The sequence below is a fragment of the Pristis pectinata genome, chromosome 8 (genome assembly GCF_009764475.1).
Source record: "Pristis pectinata isolate sPriPec2 chromosome 8, sPriPec2.1.pri, whole genome shotgun sequence".
Taxonomy (NCBI): Eukaryota; Metazoa; Chordata; class Chondrichthyes; order Rhinopristiformes; family Pristidae; genus Pristis; species Pristis pectinata.
Window position 1 is genome coordinate 2,187,526 of NC_067412.1, and position 20,902 is coordinate 2,208,427.

General features: G+C 43.4%; 1 protein-coding gene across 5 annotated transcripts in view; it reads left to right on the forward strand.

The window, feature by feature from the left end:
* tbc1d24 (TBC1 domain family, member 24) overlaps nucleotides 1–20,902 on the forward strand; it is a 50,161-nt gene that overhangs the window by 19,834 nt on the left and 9,425 nt on the right. For 2 of the 5 annotated variants that reach the window (XM_052021175.1, XM_052021174.1), the window contains exons 2-5: nucleotides 4,485–4,541; nucleotides 11,651–12,695; nucleotides 17,864–18,022; nucleotides 18,970–19,033. In XM_052021175.1, coding sequence (XP_051877135.1) covers nucleotides 11,704–12,695; nucleotides 17,864–18,022; nucleotides 18,970–19,033 — 1,215 coding nt within the window. In that variant the 5' untranslated portion in view covers nucleotides 4,485–4,541; nucleotides 11,651–11,703. Of the gene's footprint in view, nucleotides 1–4,484; nucleotides 4,542–11,647; nucleotides 12,696–17,863; nucleotides 18,023–18,969; nucleotides 19,034–20,902 lie in introns of all 5 variants that reach the window. The other 3 variants (XM_052021173.1, XM_052021177.1, XM_052021176.1) reach the window with 2 other exon arrangements.

Genomic DNA, 20,902 nt, shown 5'->3' on the forward strand with positions numbered 1-20,902 from the left:
CAGTGAAAAACTTGTCTTACAAACCGATCTTACAGGTCAATTCATTACACAGTGCAGTTATATTAAGTTAGTACAGAGTGCATTGAGGTAGTACAGGTAAAAACAATAACAGTACAGAGTAAAGTGTCACAGCTACAGAGAGAGTGCAGTGCAATAAGGTGCAAGGTCAACCTTCAATATCCACCAGAGAGAAAGACCTTGACGTTTGTGAGGATGGCGTACGACAGGCTGATACGCTAGGAAAGAGAATACGCTGGAGCTTTTGGAAAAAACATTAAGATAGATAAGTGACTGGGGCCAGACGGGATATATTAGTATGGGTATTGGTTTATTATTGTCACTTGTACCGAGGTACAGTGAAAAACTTGTCTTACAAACCGATCTTACAGGTCAATTCATTACACAGTGCAGTTATATTAAGTTAGTACAGAGTGCATTGAGGTAGTACAGGTAAAAACAATAACAGTACAGAGTAAAGTGTCACAGCTACAGAGAGAGTGCAGTGCAATAAGGTGCAAGGTCACAACAAGGTAGATTGTGAGGTCATAGGTCATAGACATCTCATTGTATAGGGGAACTGTTCAATAGTCTTATCACAGTGGGGTAGAAGCTGTCCTTAAGTCTGGTGCTCCGTGCCCTCAGGCTCCTGTATCTTCTACCCGATGGAAGAGGAGAGAAGAGAGAATGTCCCGAGTGGGTGGGGTCTTTGATTATGCTGGCTACTACACCAAGACAATGAGAGGTAAAGACAGAGTCCAAGGAGGGGAGACTGGTGTCCGTAATGCACTGGGCTGTGTCCACAACTCTCTGCAGCTTCTTGCGGTCTTGGGCAGAGCAGTTGCCATACCAAGCTGTGATACATCCAGATAGGATGCTTTCTATGGTGCATCAGTAAAAGTTGGTGAGAGTCAAAGGGGACAAACCAAATTTCTTTATCCTCCTGAGGAAGTAGAGGCGCTGGTGAGCTTTCTTGGCCATGGCATCCACGTGGTTTGTCCAGGACAGGTTGTTGGTGATGTTCACTCCCAGGAACTTGAAGCTGTCAACCCTCTCGACCTCCGCACCATTGATGTAGATAGCAAGAGAAGAGATTGCTGCACCTTTTGGCGATGACCTTTGCATCCTCACTGGCCACAGGAGTAGTGCCAGATGATTGGAGGGTGGCAAATGTTGTTCCTTTGTTCAAGAAAGGGAGTAGGGATAACCCTGGGAATTACAGCCCGGTGAGTCTTACTTCAGTGGTGGGCAAATTACTGGAGAAGATTCTTAGAGACAGGATTTATGGGCATTTGGAGTAGTATAGGCTGATTAGGGACAGCCAGCATGGCTTTGTGATGGGGCAGGTCATGCCTCTCGAGCCTAATTGAATTCTTTGAGGATGTGACAAAGCACATTGATGAAGGTAGAGCAGTGGATGTGGTGTACATGGATTTTAGTAAGGTGTTTGATAAGGTTCCTCATGGAAGGCTCATTCAGAAGGTCAGGAGGCATGGAACCCAGGGAAACTTGGCTGTGTGGATTTAGAATTGGCTTGCCCATGGAAGGCAGAGGGTGGTTGTAGCTGGAGTTTATTCTGACTGGAGGTCATTGACCAGTGGTGTTCCGTAGGGATCTGCTCTTTGTGATTTTTATAAATGACTTGGATGAGGATGTGGGAGGGTGAGTTAGTAAGTTTGCAGATAACACAAAGGTTGGTGGTGGTGTGGATAGTGTAGAAGGTTGCTGTTGGTTACAACAGGACGTTGATATGATGCAGAGCTGGGCTGAGAAGTGGCAGGTGAAGTTCAACCTGGAAAAGTGTGAAGTGATGCACTTTGGAAGATCGAATTTGAAGGCAGAATACAAAGTTAATGGCATGTCTCTTAGTGTGGCAGAACAGAGGGATCTTCGGGTCCACGTCCATAGATCCCTCAAGGTTGCCGCACAGGTTGATAGAGTTGTTAAGAAGGCATATGGTGTGTTGGCCTTCATTAGTCAGGGTATTGAGTTCAAGAGCCACCAGGTAATGTTGCAGCTCTAGAACTGTTTAGACCTCACTTGGAGTATTGTGTTCAGTTCTGGTCACCTCATTATAGGAAAGATGTGGAAGTTTTAGAGAGGGTGCAGAGGAGATTTACCAGGATGCTGCCTGGATAGGAGTGCATGTCTTATGAGGATATTACACAGTGGTGGGTGTGTGGAACGCACTGCCGGTAGAGGTTGTGGGGGCTGATACATTAGGGACATTTATGAGACTGTTAGATAGGCACATGAGTGATAGAAAAATGGAGGGCTATGTGGGAGGTAAGGGTTTGATAGATCTTAGAGCAGGATAAAATGTCTGCACAACATCGTGGGCCGAAGGACCTGTACTCTGCTTTAATGATCTATGTTCTAAAAGGAGGAAATTTTGGAAGTCCAAGTGGGGAAAGTCTGAACTTGAGAGCAGATGCAGTATAGACAGGGAAACTGAGAAAGGGGGTGGCATCCAGGAGACAGGGTGGGAATTGCTGCAGTTGAGGTTGCCCTGGGAGTCTGTAAGTTTATTGTAGAAATCAGAGGATTGTGTGTCTCCTAAGATGGAGACAGAAATCCAGAAAAGAGGTGTCGGCCATAGTCCAGGTGAATTTGAGGACAGGGTGGAAGTTGGTGGCAGAGGTGATAAAATTGGTGAGTTCAAGAAGCAGCACCAATGCAGTCATCAGTGTAGTGCAGAAAGTTGGGGAGGGGTGCCAGAGAAGGTTTGGAACAAAGACTGTTTCTCATAGCTAACATAAAGACAGGCACAGCTGGGGCCTATGCAAGTGTCCATTGCTACACCTTTGATTTGTAGAAAGTGGGAAGAATCAAAAGAGAAGTTGTTGAGGGTACAAGCAAGTTCTGCCAGGTGGATGATGGTGCTGATGGAGGGGAACTGGTTGGGCCTTTGTTCATGTGGCACCTTATGGAATGCCTTCTGGAAATCCAAATACATTATCTAGGGATGAGAATCAGCAATCAACTATTTAGGTTAAAGATGAGAAACCCCCTCACCAGTAAATTCAAAATCTTTGCCCCAGAAGGCTGTGGATCTGCAGTGATTGGAATGTTCTTACCTGATAGTCATACAGCACAGAAATGGGCCCTTCGGCCCAACTCATCTATGCTGACCAAGATGTCAGGTAATTAAGAGATGTGGGGGAATCAGACAGGAGATTAGACTTCAGGCACAAAATCGGCAGTGATCTTATTCATTGATGATACAGTTTTGAGGGGTTGTATGGCAACCTCAGCTTCCTATTCTTTGGTTCTCAAGGGCCATTTAGGTTTCTGCAATCAGATATAGAAGGTAAAGACCAGCCTTGTCAGCAATACTCATGATCTAAGAACTATTTTACTGAAATGTGGTTAATGTGCTATTATGCATTGTGTTTTGTTCTGCAGTCCACACAGATTGGTGATAATCCGAGATATTGGTCTTTTCTATAGCTATCAAAATGTAACTGTTGACATTCCTTTTTTATGCCTGAGCAGTGTTGACTTGGCTTAGTTTTCTGTGGAGGTACAGCGTGTCCAGTTGACTTGGATCATAACTTGTTCAGCTTGAGGCAGCAGAATCTCTTTTGCGGGGCATGATCTGCCAAATGTACGAGGTGTACTCATGGACTTTCCAGATAAAGTTTCAGAATAAGGAAATGTTGAATGAGGCAATGGAGTATTCCAGGCAGCATGCAGTGCAATCTATAGCTATTTCCTTTACTGCTTTTCATTTTGTTAAGAATATTTCTGCTTTTTTTTCAAACTTCCCATGATTAAAATCTATTTTTGTCCCTGAAGCAGTTCTAGGTACTGCTATCATCAATGCTGATGTTCATTTGTGTAATGAATAATGACTCACATTCATTGTCTGATTTCAAAGTTATCCTCTACATATTATGTAGTCCCTTGTGTCAAACAGTTCGAATTCAGTCAGGCATGGGAGGTTAAGTAAGATTCATGTCACAAAAATACCAGATAGTGACCACTTCCAATGACAGAGTCCGACACTTACCCTTGATATACAATGGCGTTACCATTACCAAGTTGGTCATCATCAATTGACTGTTGCGGTGGGGGTTAATCCTAATGATCAGAAACCTAACTGGACCAGCCATATAAATACAGGGGCTACGTAAGCAAAGCAATAAACATCAGGGTAACCTGGGCAACCTTGGCCTCTCTGTTTGGAATTTCCTTCATTCTATCCCCCACCCTCTCTGTTCAAAACTTAAAACTGACTTGTTTTCTCCCTTCGATACCCAAAGGAGTTGGAGGAACTCAGCGGGTCAGGCGGCATCTATGGAGGAAAATGGACAGTCAATGTTTTGGGCTGACTGTTCATTTTCCTCCATGGATGCTGCCTGACCTGTTGAGTTCCTCCAGCTTTGTGTGTTGATCCAGATTTCCAGCATCTGCAGTCTATTTCTCCCTTTCCCAGTTCCAATGGTATTTAACCAAAAGCATTAACTCTGTTCCCATTTCCACAGATGCTGCCTGACATCTGGTATTTTGAGCAAGAGGAAAATGGCTGTTCCTTCCAAACGGTATCTCACTAATGTTTCTGTCCCCATCCTTCTCCCAGTGTCAGTAGATGGTTGTTCGTCAACCAACAACCCAGAAGCTGCTTTGATTGTGTAGGCTGAAAGATTTCCTGACACATGACAAGTGTGGCAGTGTTGTAAATCTGGTTACTATTGCTGTGTTGCCTGCTGAGACAAAGGGGAGGATCATCTAAGGGAATTCTCTATGTTTTGGTCACTAGCACCATATTATTGCACCACACTGGAGCTGAAGCACTACATTAAGAGCAAGCCATTCTATCAAGCTGGGTGACCTTCAGGAGAGGGAAAGGGGATAGGCAGTCAATGCAGGGTACCCCTGTGGCCATTCCCCTCAAAAACAAGTATATCGTTTTGGATACTGTTGGAAGGGGGAGCGGGGAACAACCTACCAGAGGAAAGCCACAGTGGAAAGTCTGGCTCTGTGGCTCAGAAGGGAAGGTGGTGGGAGCGGGTGGAAGAGGAGTGCAGTAGGGATAGGGGATTCATTAGTTAGGGGAACAGATAGGAGGTTCTGTGGACGAGAATGAGACTCCCAGATGGTACGTTGCCTCCCAAGTGCCAGGGTCATAGACATCTCGGATAGAGTCCACAGCATTCTTAAGGGGGAGGGTGAGCAGCCAGAAGTCATGGTCCACATCGGTACCAATGACATAGGCAGGAAGGGTAACAAGGTTCTGCAAAGTGAGTTCAGGGAGCCAGGTGTTAAGTTAAAAGACATAACCTCTAGGGTGGTGATCTCAGGATTGCTACCCGTGCTATGTGCTAGTGAGGCAAGAAATAGGAAGATAGTGAAGTTTAACATGTGGCTAAGGAGATGGGGGCAGCAGGGAGGACTTCAGATTTTTGGATCATTGGGCTCCCTTCCAGGGCAGGTGGGACCTGTACAAACAGGATGGTTTGCATTTGAACTGGAGGGGAACTAATATCCTTGCAGGAAGGTTTGCTAGTGCTGCTCAGGGAGGGGGATGTGGGTGGGCTTAAACTAGAGTTGTGGGGGAGGGGGGGTGTTAAACTAGAGTTGTAGGCGGGTGGGAACCAGAGTGGCAGGGCAGCAAGTGGAGTGGCTGTGGGTTGTAGATGTAAGGCCTACAAGTAAAGACAGAAATCGACAGGTTGGTGAGCATGGTGGGACTAATGTTCTGAGATGCATCTATTTCAATGCAGGGAGTATTGTAGGTAAGGCAGATGAACTTCAAACATGGATCAGCATGTGGAATTATGATATTGTAGCCATCAGTGAGACTTAGTTGCAGGAGGGGCAGGACTGGCAGCTCAATGTTCCGGGGTTCTGATGTTTTAGACATGATGGAGAGGGAGGTATTAAAGGGTGGGGGTGGCATTAGGGAAAATATCACAGCAGTGCTTAGAGAAGACATACTGGAGGGCTCATCTACTGAGGCAATATGGGTGAAACTGAGGAATAAGAAAGGGATGACCACATTAATGGGACTGTAATATAGACCTCCCAATAGTCAGTGGGATTTAGAGGAACAAATTTGTAGAGAGATAGCAGACAATTGCAAGAAAAATAAGGTTATGATAGTAAGTGATTTTAACTTCCCACATATTGACTGGGACTCCCATACTGTAAAGGGATCGGATGGGATAGAGTTTGTCAAATGTGTTCAGGAAAGTTTTCTCAACCAATATGTAGAGGTCCCAACTAGAGAGAATGTGATACTCGATCTCTTCTTAGGTAACAAGACAAGGCAGGTGACAGAAGTGTGTGTAGGGGAACACTTTGGCTCTAGTGATCACAATGCCATTAGCTTCAAAGTAATTGTGGAAAAGGATAGGACTGGTCCTCGGGCTGAGATTCTAAATTGGAGTAAGGCCAATTTTGATGGCATCAGAAGGGATCTGGCAGGCGTGGACTGTTTTCTGGCAAAGAGATGCTTGGTAAGTGGGAGGCTTTCAAAAGTGAAATATTGAGAGTACACAAACTATCTTCCTGTTAGAATAAAAGGCAAGGCTGGCAGGTTTTGAGAAGTTTGAATAGGTATGTGGATAGGAGGAGTTTGGAGGGTTGTGGTCCGGGTGCAGGTTGATGGGACTAGGCAGAAGATCAGGTCAGCATGGACTAGATGGGCCAAAGGGCCTGTTTCTGTAATGTAGTACTCTGACTCTATCTATAATCTTCCCATTAAAATAGATTGGTCCAGGATATTTATTTTTAGCTCCTGGGGTGTGTTGTGGAACCAGCTAGCATTCTTGCTCCTGATTGCATAGCCTGGAACATGCACTGAGCTGGTTAGACATCAAGTTGTTATAAGGTGGTGATGACACTGATGGCCTTTACAACCAATTTTTTTCCACTAACTCTCTGGGTGCACGAGGACTGGCCATTTTTAATGAGGACTGGGGATGCTCCCAAATAAGTCCAGTTTAAGCCAACAGCATCTGTAGATTAGTGGAAGTCACAGGAAAGGCAACAAACACAGGCCCTTGCTGTCTGAAAGTGCATATTCTTGCAGAGCAATTGAAAAGACTGCTGCAGGTGTTTAGTAAACAGAGGATCATAATGAAAACTTGGTGCCTGACGCTGGAAATGGAAGAGAAATCCATTGAACAAATATTCCCAGAGCATGTAATGTAACCTGCTCCAATCAGTTTTAAACATGTCTGAATCACAACACGCAGAACTCAGCCTTGAAGTTTGAACTCTGTAGAATTGCAATAATGGAGGAACAAAGGGGATAAGTTTATATGCTTGCTTTTAAACATCTTTCAGACTGAAACAGTTATTCCACTTACAGATGTACTTAAAGTTGTCACTATCTTTGGTGCTGTGACCTAGATATTAATGAGCTCAAAGTTTAACACCAGTTTATTTATAGTGAGTAGAAGGTAATTGTTTGGAATAAAGATCTCCAGATATTGTCAGTTGATCCAGCCTGAGAGGTTTGTACACACTGTGTGTTGACTCTTAAACACTAACAGGGTGGTGAAATTTCATCAATCTCACAATCTGAAACAGTGGCACTATTGCTAGTCTTTGTTTTGGCTGTGCATAAAACCACATGAGTATATTTTGCTTATTTTGAACCTAGAGACTTCTATTTTGAACCTAGAGACTTTGCCAAATTTTTTTGTGGTAAAAAAAAATTATCCTCCCTTGTTGATCTATATGGGAGCAAAAACTGCAAATGTGAGAAATCCAAAATAACAACAAAGTTTGAAGCACTTAACAAATCAAGCAGCATTAAGGGAGAGAGTCCTCTGCTCATTGATGCTACCAATTATTGATGTAGGGACTGATCAAATTTGCACACTTGTTCAAAGCATTAAAAAGCCACCTTATAAAAACAAAATTAAAGGAGAAAGATTTACTATTTGGCCACTTTTACTACTTGCATCTTTGCTCAGTTGCCCTTGGTAATTTTGCACAGAGTACTCTTCATATGTTGGTGCAACAAAATAGCTTGCTGTGATGAAGGATGAATGAAGTTCTTAATGTTCTAATGTGCACTGCAATTAATTGGTTTGATTTGAGGTGTAGGCACTCTTGTGTGCACAAACCTGGCAGCTAGTTTAAGAACAGCAAGGTCACCATGTGTTTAAAGATATAAAGCTGAATTGAAGTTAAGGAATGAACTTCGAGCAGTATAGTGCAGGAACAGGCCCTTTGGCCCACAATGTCTGCGCCGAACACGATGTGAATTAAACTAAATCTCTTCTGCCTATACATGATCCATATCCCTCCATTCCCTGCATATTCATGTGTCTATCTAACAGCCTCTTAAACGCCACTACCATATCTGCTTCCACCACTACCCCTGGCAGTCCACTACAGGCACCTACCACTCTTTGTAGTTAAAAAAAACCTGCCCTCCACATCTCCTTTAAACTTTCCCCCTCTCACCATAAACCCATGTCCCCCAGTGTTCATTTCTACCCTGGGGAAAAGACTCTGACTCTACCCTATGCCTCTCATAACTCTCAGCCGCTTCCAGGCTGCATCCTGAGTTTCTCTTGAATTGAGACCTCTGTCCCAGTCTATTTCTGTATACATTCCATATTGCTAGAGCCTTCTATTTGTCATGTATTTAATAAAATGACTATGTAGAAGGATCATAAGATAATCAAGCAGAATTAACATTTTATGAAAATGAGATTGTATTTGACAAATTTACTCAAGTCCTTTGAGGATAGATGGGCCATGTAAAGGGGAACCAGTAGATGTAATGTATTGGCTTTCTAGAAGACACTCCATATGGTGCCACAAAAATTACTGCACAAGATAAGAGCATAGAGATTTGGTGGGGAGGGGGTTGGTGATATATTGGCATGGATAAAGGAAACAAGAACAAAGAATCAGGATAAGTAGATCATTTTCAGATTGGCAATCAGTAACCAGTGCGGTGTCATAGGGATGAGTGCTGGGGCCTCAATTATTTATTATCTGTACAGATAACTTGGATGGAAGTACCAAATGTACTGTAGCCAAATTTGCTAATGATACTAACATGGTTTAGTCAGGAATTTGTAAGGAGGACATGAAGAGCCTGAGAAGGGATGCAGATAAGAGTTTAATGTGAAAAATGTGAGCTTTCTATTTTGGAAGGAAGAATGAAAAAGCAAACTATTATTTAAACAAAGTGCAGTACAAAGGAATCTTGGGGTGCTAATATACGAAATACAACATGTTAGTCTGCAGATGCAGTGAGTAATTAGGAAGATTAATGGAAAGTGGGTATTACAAACAGCATGGGGTTTAACAATGGAGACATTTTAATGGAACTTCACAGACACTAGCAAGACCACACCTGGAATATGGCTTACAGTTTTAATATTATCCATCTTTAAGGAAGAATCTGCTGGCAGTGGAGAGACTAGGTTCACTAGGTTAATTCCTCTGATGAAGGAGCTGACGTGAAGAAAGTTTGAGCTGGTTGGGTCTGCTCTCATTGGAATGGAGAAAATGAGAGGGAATCTTTCCTATCCTACATAGATAGGAAAAGGGATGAGGTCCTGAAGAGGGAATATAGGGAGTTAGGAATGAAGCTAAAACGCAGGACCTCAAAGGTTCTATTCATCCTTTGAATGAGGGGAGGACTGCTCGGATAAAGGGGGAAACATGCCTAGAGGCAGAGGAGGTAGGGGAGGTCCTTAATGAATACTTTGCTTCAGTGTTCTTTAGGGAGAGGGACTTTGACGATGTGAGGTCAGCGTAGAACAAGCTAGTGTGCTGGAGCATATTGAGGTAAAGAAAGAGGTAGTGTTGGAGCTTCTCAAAAAAATTAGGATAGATAAGTCCCCGGGACTGGATGGGATGTACCCCAGATTACTACAGGAAGCGAGTGAAGAGATTGCTGGGGCATTGACGATGATATTTGCATCCTCCCTGGCTACAGGAGTGGTGCCAGAGGATTGAAACATAGTAGCATGGATAACCTACAGCACAATTCAGGCCCTTCGGCCCACAAAGCTGTGCCGAACATGTTGCTACCTTAGAGACCCATAGCCCTCTATTTTTCTCAGCTCCATGTACCTATCCAAAAGTTTCTTAAAAGACCCTATCGTATCTGCCTCCACCACCATTGCCAGTAGCCCATTCCACGCACTCACCACTCTGAGTGAAAAAACTTAACCCTGACATCTCCTCTGTACCTACTCCCCAGCACCTTAAACCTATGTCCTCTTGTGGCAACCATTTCAGCCCTAGGAAAAAGCCTCTGACTATCTACCCGATCAATGCCTCTCATCATCTTATACACCTCTATCAGGTCCTCCCTCATCCTCCATTGCTTCAAGGAGAAAAGGCCAAGTTCCCTCAACCTGCTTTAATAAGGCATGCTCTGCAATCCAGGCAGCATCCTTGTAAATCTCCTCTGCACCTTTTCTATGGCTTCCACATCCTTCCTGTAGTGAGGTGACCAGAACTGAGCACAGTACTCCAAGTGGGGTCTGACCAGGGTCCTAAATAGCTGCAGCATTACCTCTCGGTTCCTAAATTCAATTCCATGGTTGATGAAGGACAATACACCATCTGCCTTCTTAACCACAGAGTCAACCTGTGCAGCTGCTTTGAGCGTCCTATGGACTCGGACCCCAAGATCCCTCTGACCCTCCACACTACCAAGAGTCCTACCATTAATACTATATTCTGCCATCATATTTGACCTACCAAAATGAACCACTTCACACTTATCTGGGTTGAACTCCATCTATCTATGTCCGCCTCTGACAGCCCTCCACACTATCCACAACAACACAAGCCTTTGTCTCATTCTCAAACTTACTAACCCATCCCTCCACTTCCTCATCCAGGTTGTTTATAAAAATCACAAAGAGTAAGGGTCCCAGAACAGATCCTTGAGGTACACCACTGGCCACCGACCTCCATGCAGAATACGACCCTTCAACAACCACTCTTTGCCTTCTGCGGGCCAGCTAGTTCTGGATCCACAAAGCAACGTCCCCTTGGATCAATTCCAAGCACAAACTGGAGGAACAGCACCTTATTTTCCATCTTGAAACCTTACAACTTAATGGCATGAACCCCCCCCCCCCCACCCATGCTTCTTTTCTTCTCTTTCCAAGCCAATCTCTCTTACCTTCTACCCCCTTTTTGCTTTCTCCGTCCTTACCTTTGACCCATCCCCCAGTGGATCTGCTCCCCCCTCCTCCCCCGCACCTGCCCATCACTATCTCTTACCTGCATCTACCTATCACCACCCTGTGCCCACCCCACCTCCCTTCTTTTGTCCACCCACTGCTCTGCTTTTCCCTCCTATATATTGGGCTTCCAATATATAGGAGGGAAAAGCAGAGCAGTGATAGGTGGACAAAAGAAGGGTCCTGACCTGAAACGTTGACCGCCTGCTTTTCTCCACGGATGCTGCCTGGCCTGCTGAGGTCCTCCAGCATCATAGTTTTTCATCAGGGAGTTAAGTGACGTGGGGAGAGAGTGGGAAAGTGGTGTTGAGGGCAAGAATGGATCAGCCAAGGTCTTGCTGAATGGCAGAGCAAGCACATGGGGACAACTTGCCCACTCCTGCTCCCACTTCTTATGTTCTTATGTAATGTCGTCCTTCAATGTTACTGGTGTAGTGGACATAAAAAGCTAATTTTTATTTTTTGGCCAGCAGTGAAAACATGCATCATCCCTGAAGACTGAATCCTCCACCCTTCCTGTACTGCAATGGAAGAATCAATGAAGTCCTTGCCCGTGACTGACTTGCAGGCCGCAAATCAGTTTGTGGCCTGGGACAAGATGACCGATGTAGAGAAGGACTGTCCTGTGGTGCCAGCCTTCATAGATGACAACTTGTTAAAGCAATTTGCCAGGCAAGGTTACTGGGCGAAGAGCCACTCACTGAGAGGCAAAGTCTATGAGCAAATCATCAAAGCTGTCCCTTGTAGGACTGTGACTCCAGATGCTGAGGTGTACAAAGATATTGTGGAGAAAATCACTGGGAAAAGAAACACTTCCACATTATCGCTGCCAGAATTTGTGGATGGCAGTACTATCCCAAGCTATTGCCTGAACGTGGATGGAATTGGTGCAGTTAGAAAGATCGTGGTGTGTATTTCCAGCCAGTTTCCAGATATCTCTTTCTGTCCTGTGCTTCCAGCAATTGTGGCGCTGCTCCTGCACTATAGTGCAGACGAAGCAGACTGCTTCGAAAAGGTATGCCGTCTCCTGGCCTGCAATGACCGCACAAAACATTTCTTTGACCAAACCTTTTTGGCGTACGAGTCCTCCTGCATGACTTTCGGAGACCTAGTCAATAAATACTGCCAGGGTGCTCACAAGCTGATTGTGAGTGCTTCAGAGGACGTACTAGAGGTTTACTCTGATTGGCTGCGATGGATATTTGGAGACCTACCCTTTAACTATGCAGCCCGTGTGTTGGATATCTTCTTTGTTGAAGGGTGTAAGGTCCTGTACAGGGTAGCACTGGCCCTCCTCAAGTTCTTCCACAAATTCAGAACCAAACAGCCTGGGAAATCTGCCAACGTTCGAGCTGACATTCAGAACTTTGTCCAGGGGATCAATGAGCACATCTCAGTTGAGAAGCTGTTGGAGAAGGCATTTTCCATCCGTCTGTTCTCCAGGAAAGAGCTCCGTTTGCTCAAAGATGCCAATGAGAAAGCACTGAAAAAAAAAGGCATCACTGTAAATCAAAAGAGGTATTGAATCTGGTTTATTGCAGGATTAAAATATTTTAAATCTGAAACTTACTTTAACCTCAGGATTGTGATACCTAGCTCGCTACTTAAATATTTTCTCCCAAATGCCTTGTAGGCAAAATTTTCAGTTAATTTTGATTCTAGATTCTATCCATAACTATTAATTGAAGACTGACAAAGTATCCAAACCACATTTTCGGGATGGAGAAATAAGAGACTGCTGATGCTGGAATGTGGGGCAAAAAATAAACGGCTGGAAGAACTCAGCAGGTCAAGCAGCATCTGTGGAGGCAAAGGGATGGTTGACATTTCGGATCAAGACCCTGCAGCATTCCTGATGAAATGTCTTGACCCGGAATGTCAACCATCCCTTTGCCTCCACAGACGCCACTTGACATGCTAAATTCTTTCAGCGGTTTGTTTGCTGCTCCACATTTTTTTTGGAAGTTTGACTTGAAACTACAGAGATCTTGATTATATAAGGCCCCAGTTGTACAGTGATTCACTCTCCTGTCCCAGCTTCAACAAGCTTGTTCACTTCGGTTTTGTGGCATGCTGGCATAAATTGCACGCAGTAGCCGCTTTGTCTGATGCACCAAGTGAAGCTGAGCTGCTAATCATGGAGAGAGATGTGCCCTACTGCTGAGTGTCTTTGGATTGATTTTGAGCACCTCCTAGTGGCTGTGTCTGGATTGAGGTGACTGTTGCATGCTTTTCCCTTCCTGCTGCTCCCTTATACCTTTTATTTCTTTCTTGCCCCTGCTCTCTCTCTCCCTCCACCAAACTCTTCTTCCCTCTGTCCCTTGTTCTCTAATGTGCTTTTCCTATTCACTGATGTGAATTTATTTACTCTATAATCCTTGGTTCCATTTTAAGCCTTTGATTTTGTCCTCTGCTCGGTCTGAAACATGTATCCCCCATGACTTTTATGTACTGGCCTCTAACAATGGTTTGGAATCTTAATCATATTCTAAATTTGCGTGATCACCTATCAGTGTGCTGGATTCCAGTGTCACCTGGCAGTCTATTGTCACAAAATTTAATCTAATTCCTTTCATATTTTTATTTGTTTTTAAATGTTCCTGCATTGGATTTAAACCCATAGCATTGGTCACTTTCCACCTAAACTGCAATTCTGACAGCACCATGTGTCATCTGATTATTCTGCAGAGCCGAAAATGCCTGAATTAGGCAGCACCAGATCTTTGCACTGTCACAACATTGTGCACAGAGCCATTGCCCCTTTTCTGCCAGTATGTTCAGCCTAAGCAGTGTCCTGCACTCACCTTTACACAGTTAGAGCTAACCTGTCTTTTTATTTTGCCTCATTCTTTACAACAAAGATGCATTGCACTGTTTTATATTTACTTGGAAAAAAGAACGTGTATTCAGTTTAGTTCTGTGATAATGCCAAAGATATCTGTCGTGGGCAAAAAGCTATCCGCAATCAGAATCTACGTCAGTTCTTTTCCATCAATAGGCTAGAGTATAAAAATATTTCCATCCTAGCCCAATTCAGAAGAAGGTCTTGCATCTGCTAAGACTCTACCTGAGAAAAGATATACTTGCAGTATAGGGGGAGTGCATCTAAAGTTTGCCAGTTTGGTTTTTGGGATGTCGGGGGTATAATCTATAAGAGATTACGCAGACGAGGCCTATTTGATCAGTCCCCTAGTATGATAAAATGGACTCTTGACCTCACAATCTTATCTGTTATGGACTTGCACCTTATTGTCTGCTTGCACTGCACTTTCTCTGTAGCTGTGACACTTTATTCTGCATTGTTATTGTTTTCCCTTGTACTACCTCAATGCACTGTTGTAATGAAATGATCTGTACAGATGGCATACAAAACAGTTTTTCACTGTACCTTGGTACATGTGACAGTAGTAAACCAATTTACTCTGAAACTTAGAAGAATGAACAGCCACATCAGAAGGTAGGAAGATTAATATAGCTGGTGGTGCAAAAATTAAATACAATGAATGCTAAGAAAAAAGTCCATTTAAATATTTTTTGATTGAGATTTCTTAGAACAATTCAATAAACTCTTACGATGCACAGAGCCAGGGTAGGATCTATTTAAATGGTGATCTTATTTTAATGTTTACTGCATTCTAGCTTGCATTGTTGTGTTTAGTGAGCAGAAGCATGTTCTTTTCCTCTGGGATGTGGGAATTACGCTGATCTACTTTTTCTTTCTTTCCTGCATTACGTCTGTGCTCTTTATGGCATTCAAATTTGTTCCTGTTAAACTACGTACTCGATGTCCGATTTACAGAGAAAGGTAGGCTATGGAAAGAATTTTCTGTACAAAATTGGGAATTCTGTTGTCCCTCACTCCTGCATATTCACGCCAATTCATTTGGTACTTGGCTAGGGTTTACAAAGGAAGTCCAACCACTGCCTGGTCTGACCCTGAGCAGTATGATCAAAGGTGTCCCATGTTTATTTGCTAGCTAACAGGCTTGATCATCCAACTTGGTAATGGGTGGTGGGTGAGCGGGAGAAGTGGTGCTACATTTGGCTTCAGTACCCCTGAGGAGGAGGAAGGGTGGGAAAAAACTAGTTGGTCTTCACTGATTTTACTTTACAGGAAAATGCACCTTGGGATATTACATGTTGGTGCTAGGTGGATAATACCTTAAATTCATGATGTGAAAAGAATGGAGATTGGAGGTTAAATTGGAAATAGTGGTCCAGAGTGCTGCAGACAACTGTATGTTTATGTTGCCAGTGTATTTGTATTATTTTATATTGCAAACATACAAAATATTCAGTTCATCACGTTGCCTTGCCCCAGTCGCTGGGCCACTGTTTCCAAGCCACCTTTATGTTGCCCTTGAATCTGAGACAACTCATCCTTTACCTGTGCTATTAATTGCCACTGTTCTGAACGGGACTGGCCCCAGTTCTCACACTTGAAGGAGAAATCGTGAAAATGTGCCTGTTGTATAAATTTGTTCAATCATTTCTCTCCACCCCCTCCCTTGTCCAACGTTATGAAAGCCAGCTCACAACCGATGTCTTGGTAAGGTGCCAAAGTTGCCAACCCATTGTCTCTGAATTTCATGTGTCAGACCATTTTTGCAGACTTTGTGCCACTGCATTTCTAACAATCACCCTAGCCACCTTCAAGTGAGAACATGCAAATCCAACTGTGACAAAGCAGTTAACTAAAGTGGTGCTTTGTCTATTTATCTTGGATCTCTTTGTGTTTTGGCAGCTTTTCACTATCTATTGATGGTGAGTTGAAAAAGCAGGAAAAGAGGTGAAGGAATAAAACTTATTGTAGTCATGAGAGATTTGCAAAGTATTTGTGAAATTTTTTGAGGGGTGGGGGGGGGGGCGGGGGAGTCCTAACCAGAGAAAGAAAGGGCACTGATATCCTCTCCATGTGAGTAGTAATGCACCAGTTCTATTTGGGGTCCTTGTATTTCTCCTCTTTCAATTGCCAAGGCAACAAATGGTTCAAATATCAGCTACTGGTGTAAAAGTTCCTTTGCAGAGAGAGCAGCTATAGAATGCAAAGGGTAAGAATGTTGAAATGGCATTACATTTTAAACCTGATTCTGTGAAACCGGCACTTAAATAGGATGTAGGAGCTACTTTGAACCAAAAGATTTGCAGGTCATTTGGACTGATGTTATTGACGACAGGATATTTTTTCCCTTTCTGAATTAACGCACCACTCCCTACTTTATATTATAGAACATACAACAGTACGACACAGGACAGGCCCTTTGGCCCACGATGTTGTGTCGAATTGATTAAACCGATGACTCCTAATTAATCTAATCCCTCTTCCCCTCACATTGACCATATCCCTCCCTTCTCTGCATATTCATGTGCCTACCTAGGAGTCTCTTAAATGCTTTTATGCTATCTGCCTCTACCACTAGCAGTGCATTCCAGGCCCCTAACCACTCTCTGCAAAACAAAAACTTGTGTTGCACATCTCCTTTGAACGTTCCCGCTCTCACCTGAAGTGCATGCCCTCTAGTACTAGACATTTCAATCCTGAGAAAAAGATGCTGCCTGTCTATGCCTAACTTAATTTTATAAACCTATCAAATCTCCCCTCAGCCTCTGCTGGTCTAAAGAAAACAGCCCCAACTTGTCCAACCTCTCCTCATAGCACATGTCATCCAAACCAGGTAGCGTCCTGGTAAACCTCCTCTGCACCCTCTCCCAAGCCTCCACATCCTTCCTAGATTGAGGCGACCAGAATTAAACACAATACTCTAAATGAGGTTTAACTAGAGTTTTATAAATCTGTAACATAACTTCCTGGCTCAAACTCAATGTCTCGAATCGAAGCATGCCATATACTGCCTTTACCACCCTATCAACCTGTGCAGCCACTTTTAGGGAGCCATGTACCTAGACCCCAAGTTCCCTCTGTTCATCAACGCTGTTAAGGATCCTGACATTATGTGTGTGCTCTCCCTTTATGTTGGATTACCCAAAGTGCAAAACCTTGCACTTGCCCCGATTAAACTCTCACTTCTGCGCCCGTATCTGCAACTGATCCCGCTGTATCCTTTGGCAATCTTCTATGCAATCCACAACGCCACCAATCTTTGTGTCATCTGCAAACTTACTCAGCCACCCTACCACATTTTCATCCAAATAATTTATATATACAACAAGCAGCAGAGATCCCAGTACAGATTCTTGTATTATTTAGGTTAAATTTGTTGAAATGTAGAGATTGAATAAATGGTCTCTTCTGTCAACTTAAAAAAAAGTCTTATTGCTTTTTCCAGTAATTTTACATTTGAAGAATTATCGCAGGAACAGTATATCAAAAACAAGTTAGTATTAAAGGGTTTTAACTCTTGAAAGGCACAATTCTCCAGTTTTTTGCACAGGTGCAGAATATTTGCAACGGCTTAAGTTTTCAGCAAAAATTTGATTTGGGTATTGCTATGGATATACTAGAGCTTGTACAATGGTGGCACAGGTGAATCATTGGCTTTGTCTTGCATGCAACACAATAGGTGTCATGTGGCCTTTAACACTCTCTGTTAAAAATTTAAATATGATTCTGGTGGTGCTGGGCTGCTGTTCACTTTTGTGCTGTATCCAGCTATATAATAAATTAATCAAAGGTTCTGATCCAGTCCTTTTGTGTTTTCTTGACCTTCTTTATGGATTTCTTGCAGACATAATATCCATCTAGCTGTCAATGTTGAAAATTTCAAATCTAATATTGTCAGTGCAAAGGAGATGAGAGAGATTTGGTCATGGATCCCAGAACGATTTGCACTTTGCCAGCCAACATTGATTTTCACTACTGTGGACCATGGTTATAGTTTGAACAGGTAAATTATCAGAAGATTTTTGTATAATTTCAAACAAACTGTTGTTTCCTGTGTGTTTGACAAGATGGACAAGGCTTGTGATTAAAAATATGGCCAAGGAAGCTGTTGAACACTGTGTTCTACATGAGAAAACTCTCTAACTTACTAGTACTGAAATCATATGCACATTCCCATTAAACATCAGTCTTTCCCATCATAAATTCCTAAGCCCTCAGGTGACAGTCAACATGGACATATTGGGCCTAAGGAGCTATATAATGAGAATCGCTATCTAAATTGTGAGGAACCGAGTTCTCTCCTTCATCATCTTCCACCTCTGTGCCTAGTCTGAGTTCCACTTTTATAGAACCCTTTCTTGACTCATTCCAAGAGCCCTGCACAAATTATGTTTTTCTAAAAAGAAAATACTCAGACCAAGACAACAGGTATGAGAGCTGTGAAAATAATGGAGGGAAACGAAGGTACTTTGCCTTTGAATCAGAAGATTATGGTTCAAGCCCAATTTGGGACTCAAGGCTATAACTTAAACTGTAATTGAAATTAGGTGATAAGGGAGTGCTAGAGCTGTGTCCTCTTAAATGAACACTCTGCCTCTGTTTTCAGATTGGTGCACTCTGCTAGTAAAGCCAGGTAATAAAAGTTCTGTGTTGCTGGATCTCTTCCAACCTTCCCAGCCAAAAGCAATGTAGTGGATTGTGAGCTTCAGACTCAGTTTTATGCTCCAGTTCCATGAAATCTGTCAGAGTGTTCACGTGGAGTTTCTACAGCATTGGATGTTAGGGACTGCCACTTACAACTGCTTTGCAGAGTCAACTTGCTCAATTTGCTGAATGTGTACACTCAATCTAGTTTGGAAGTACACATTGAGAATAACACCCTGAAGATTACAAAATTAAGGCACAGTTTTATCTAAGAAGGCTTAAGTGAGCTTTTTTTTTAAATTTCAGATTTTATGCTCATTGTGAGGGGTATGAACCAACCATCATTCTCATTAAAACATCAGAGGCTGAGGTAGGTGGCATGTTTAACATGTTGGATGTTATAGTTGGAATTGTGGTTGATTTTTTTTTTGAAGCCAAGAGGTACTGTGACATTGTGCCAGTAGTAAATAAAACACGAAGAGGAAAGATCTACAAAGCAGGACAGAAGTATCAGCTCAACCAATTTGGGGTCGGGTTCTTGACAGAGAAAAGCTCTAAACAGTTAAGTGTCAAGATAATAGATACGGGTACCCTGATGACTGCCAACCCAGGGAGAAACTGCAAGTGCTAGTGTTGGCAGAGAAAGCAATGTCTGACAGCAGGTAATGGAACTTACACCAGGAAATGCAGTGGATATGAGAATCCTCATTCCAGAGAACTGGGATTCTGTAGGAGCAGACTGGAGAAAATAAGAACTTAAGAATAAGGAGCAGGAATTAAAAGAAACAAGATGCTGGAGGAATTCAGTGGGCCAGGCAGCATTGGTGGAGGGAAATGGACAGTCGACGTTTCAGGTGTTCCCGATGTGGCCTCCTCCACTCGGTGAGACCAGGCGCAAACTAGGTGACCACTTTGCCAAGCATCTGCGTTCAATTCACTGTGGCATCCTCAGGAGGCTAAAGAAATTTGGTTTGTCCCCTTTGACTCTCACCAACTTTTAAAGATGTACCATAGAAAGCATCCTATCTGGATGTATCATGGCTTGGTACGGCAACTGCTCTGCCCAGGACTGCAAGAAACTGCAGAGAGTTGTGGACACAGTCCAGGGCATCACGGACACCAGCCTCCCCTCCTTGGACTCTGTCTTTAGCTCTCACTGTCATGGTGTGGCAGCCAGCATAATCAAAGACCCCACCCACCCAGGTCATTCTCTCTTCTCTCCTCTTCCATTGGGTAGAAGATACAGGAGCCTGAGGGCACGTACCACCAGACTTAAGGATAGCTTCTGCCCCACTGTGATGAGACTATTGAACGGTTCCCTTATGCAATGAGATGGACTCTGACCTCACGATCTACCTTGTTGTGACCTTGCACCTTATTGCACTGCACTTTCTCTGTAGCTGTGACACTTTACTCTGTACTGTTATTGTTTTTACCTGTACTACCTCAATGCACTCTGTACTGACTCAATGTAACTGCACTGTGTAGTGAATTGACCTGTACGATTGGTTTGTAAGACAAACCCGACGGTGTGAACATTGAATTCTCTATTTCAGGGAACTACTCCCCCTCTAACTTTTTTTTCCTTCTCCTAATCTACCCAGTTCTTCCTACACTCATCCATCCCCATGATCCTGTTTCTTTCCCCTCCCCCCATTGATTCCCATCTTTCTTCCCCATCTCCCTCGCTTGATTCCATGTTCCACCTTCCTCTCCTATCAAATTCCACCACGTTGAGCCCTTTTTGCTTCCACCTATCTCCTCACAATTTTTGTCACTATGTCCAATCTCCCCTCCTCCATCTGCCTATCACCCTACCTCACCTGGATCCACCTATTGCTTGCCATCTCCACCCCTTCCCCTCACATTTTTTTTTATACTGGCTAGCTTCCCTCTACCTTTCAGTCCAGTTGAAGGGTCTTGACATGAAACATCGACTGTCCATTTCCCTCCACAAGATGCTGCCTGACCTGCTGACTTCTTTCAGCATCTTGTTTTTTGCTCCAGATTCCGGCATCTGCAGTCTCCTGTGCCTCCAGGAGCAGAAGTTGGCCATTTGGCCTTTGAGTTAGCTCTGCCATTCAGTAAGATGTGGCTGATCTAATCTTGGCCTCAGCTCCACTTTTCTGCTTGTTCTCCATCCCCCATAGCCAAAAATCAATCTTTCTCAGCCTTGAATGTATTCAATGACCTGGCTTCCACAGGTCTTTGAGTAGAGAATTCTAAACAATCATGAGCT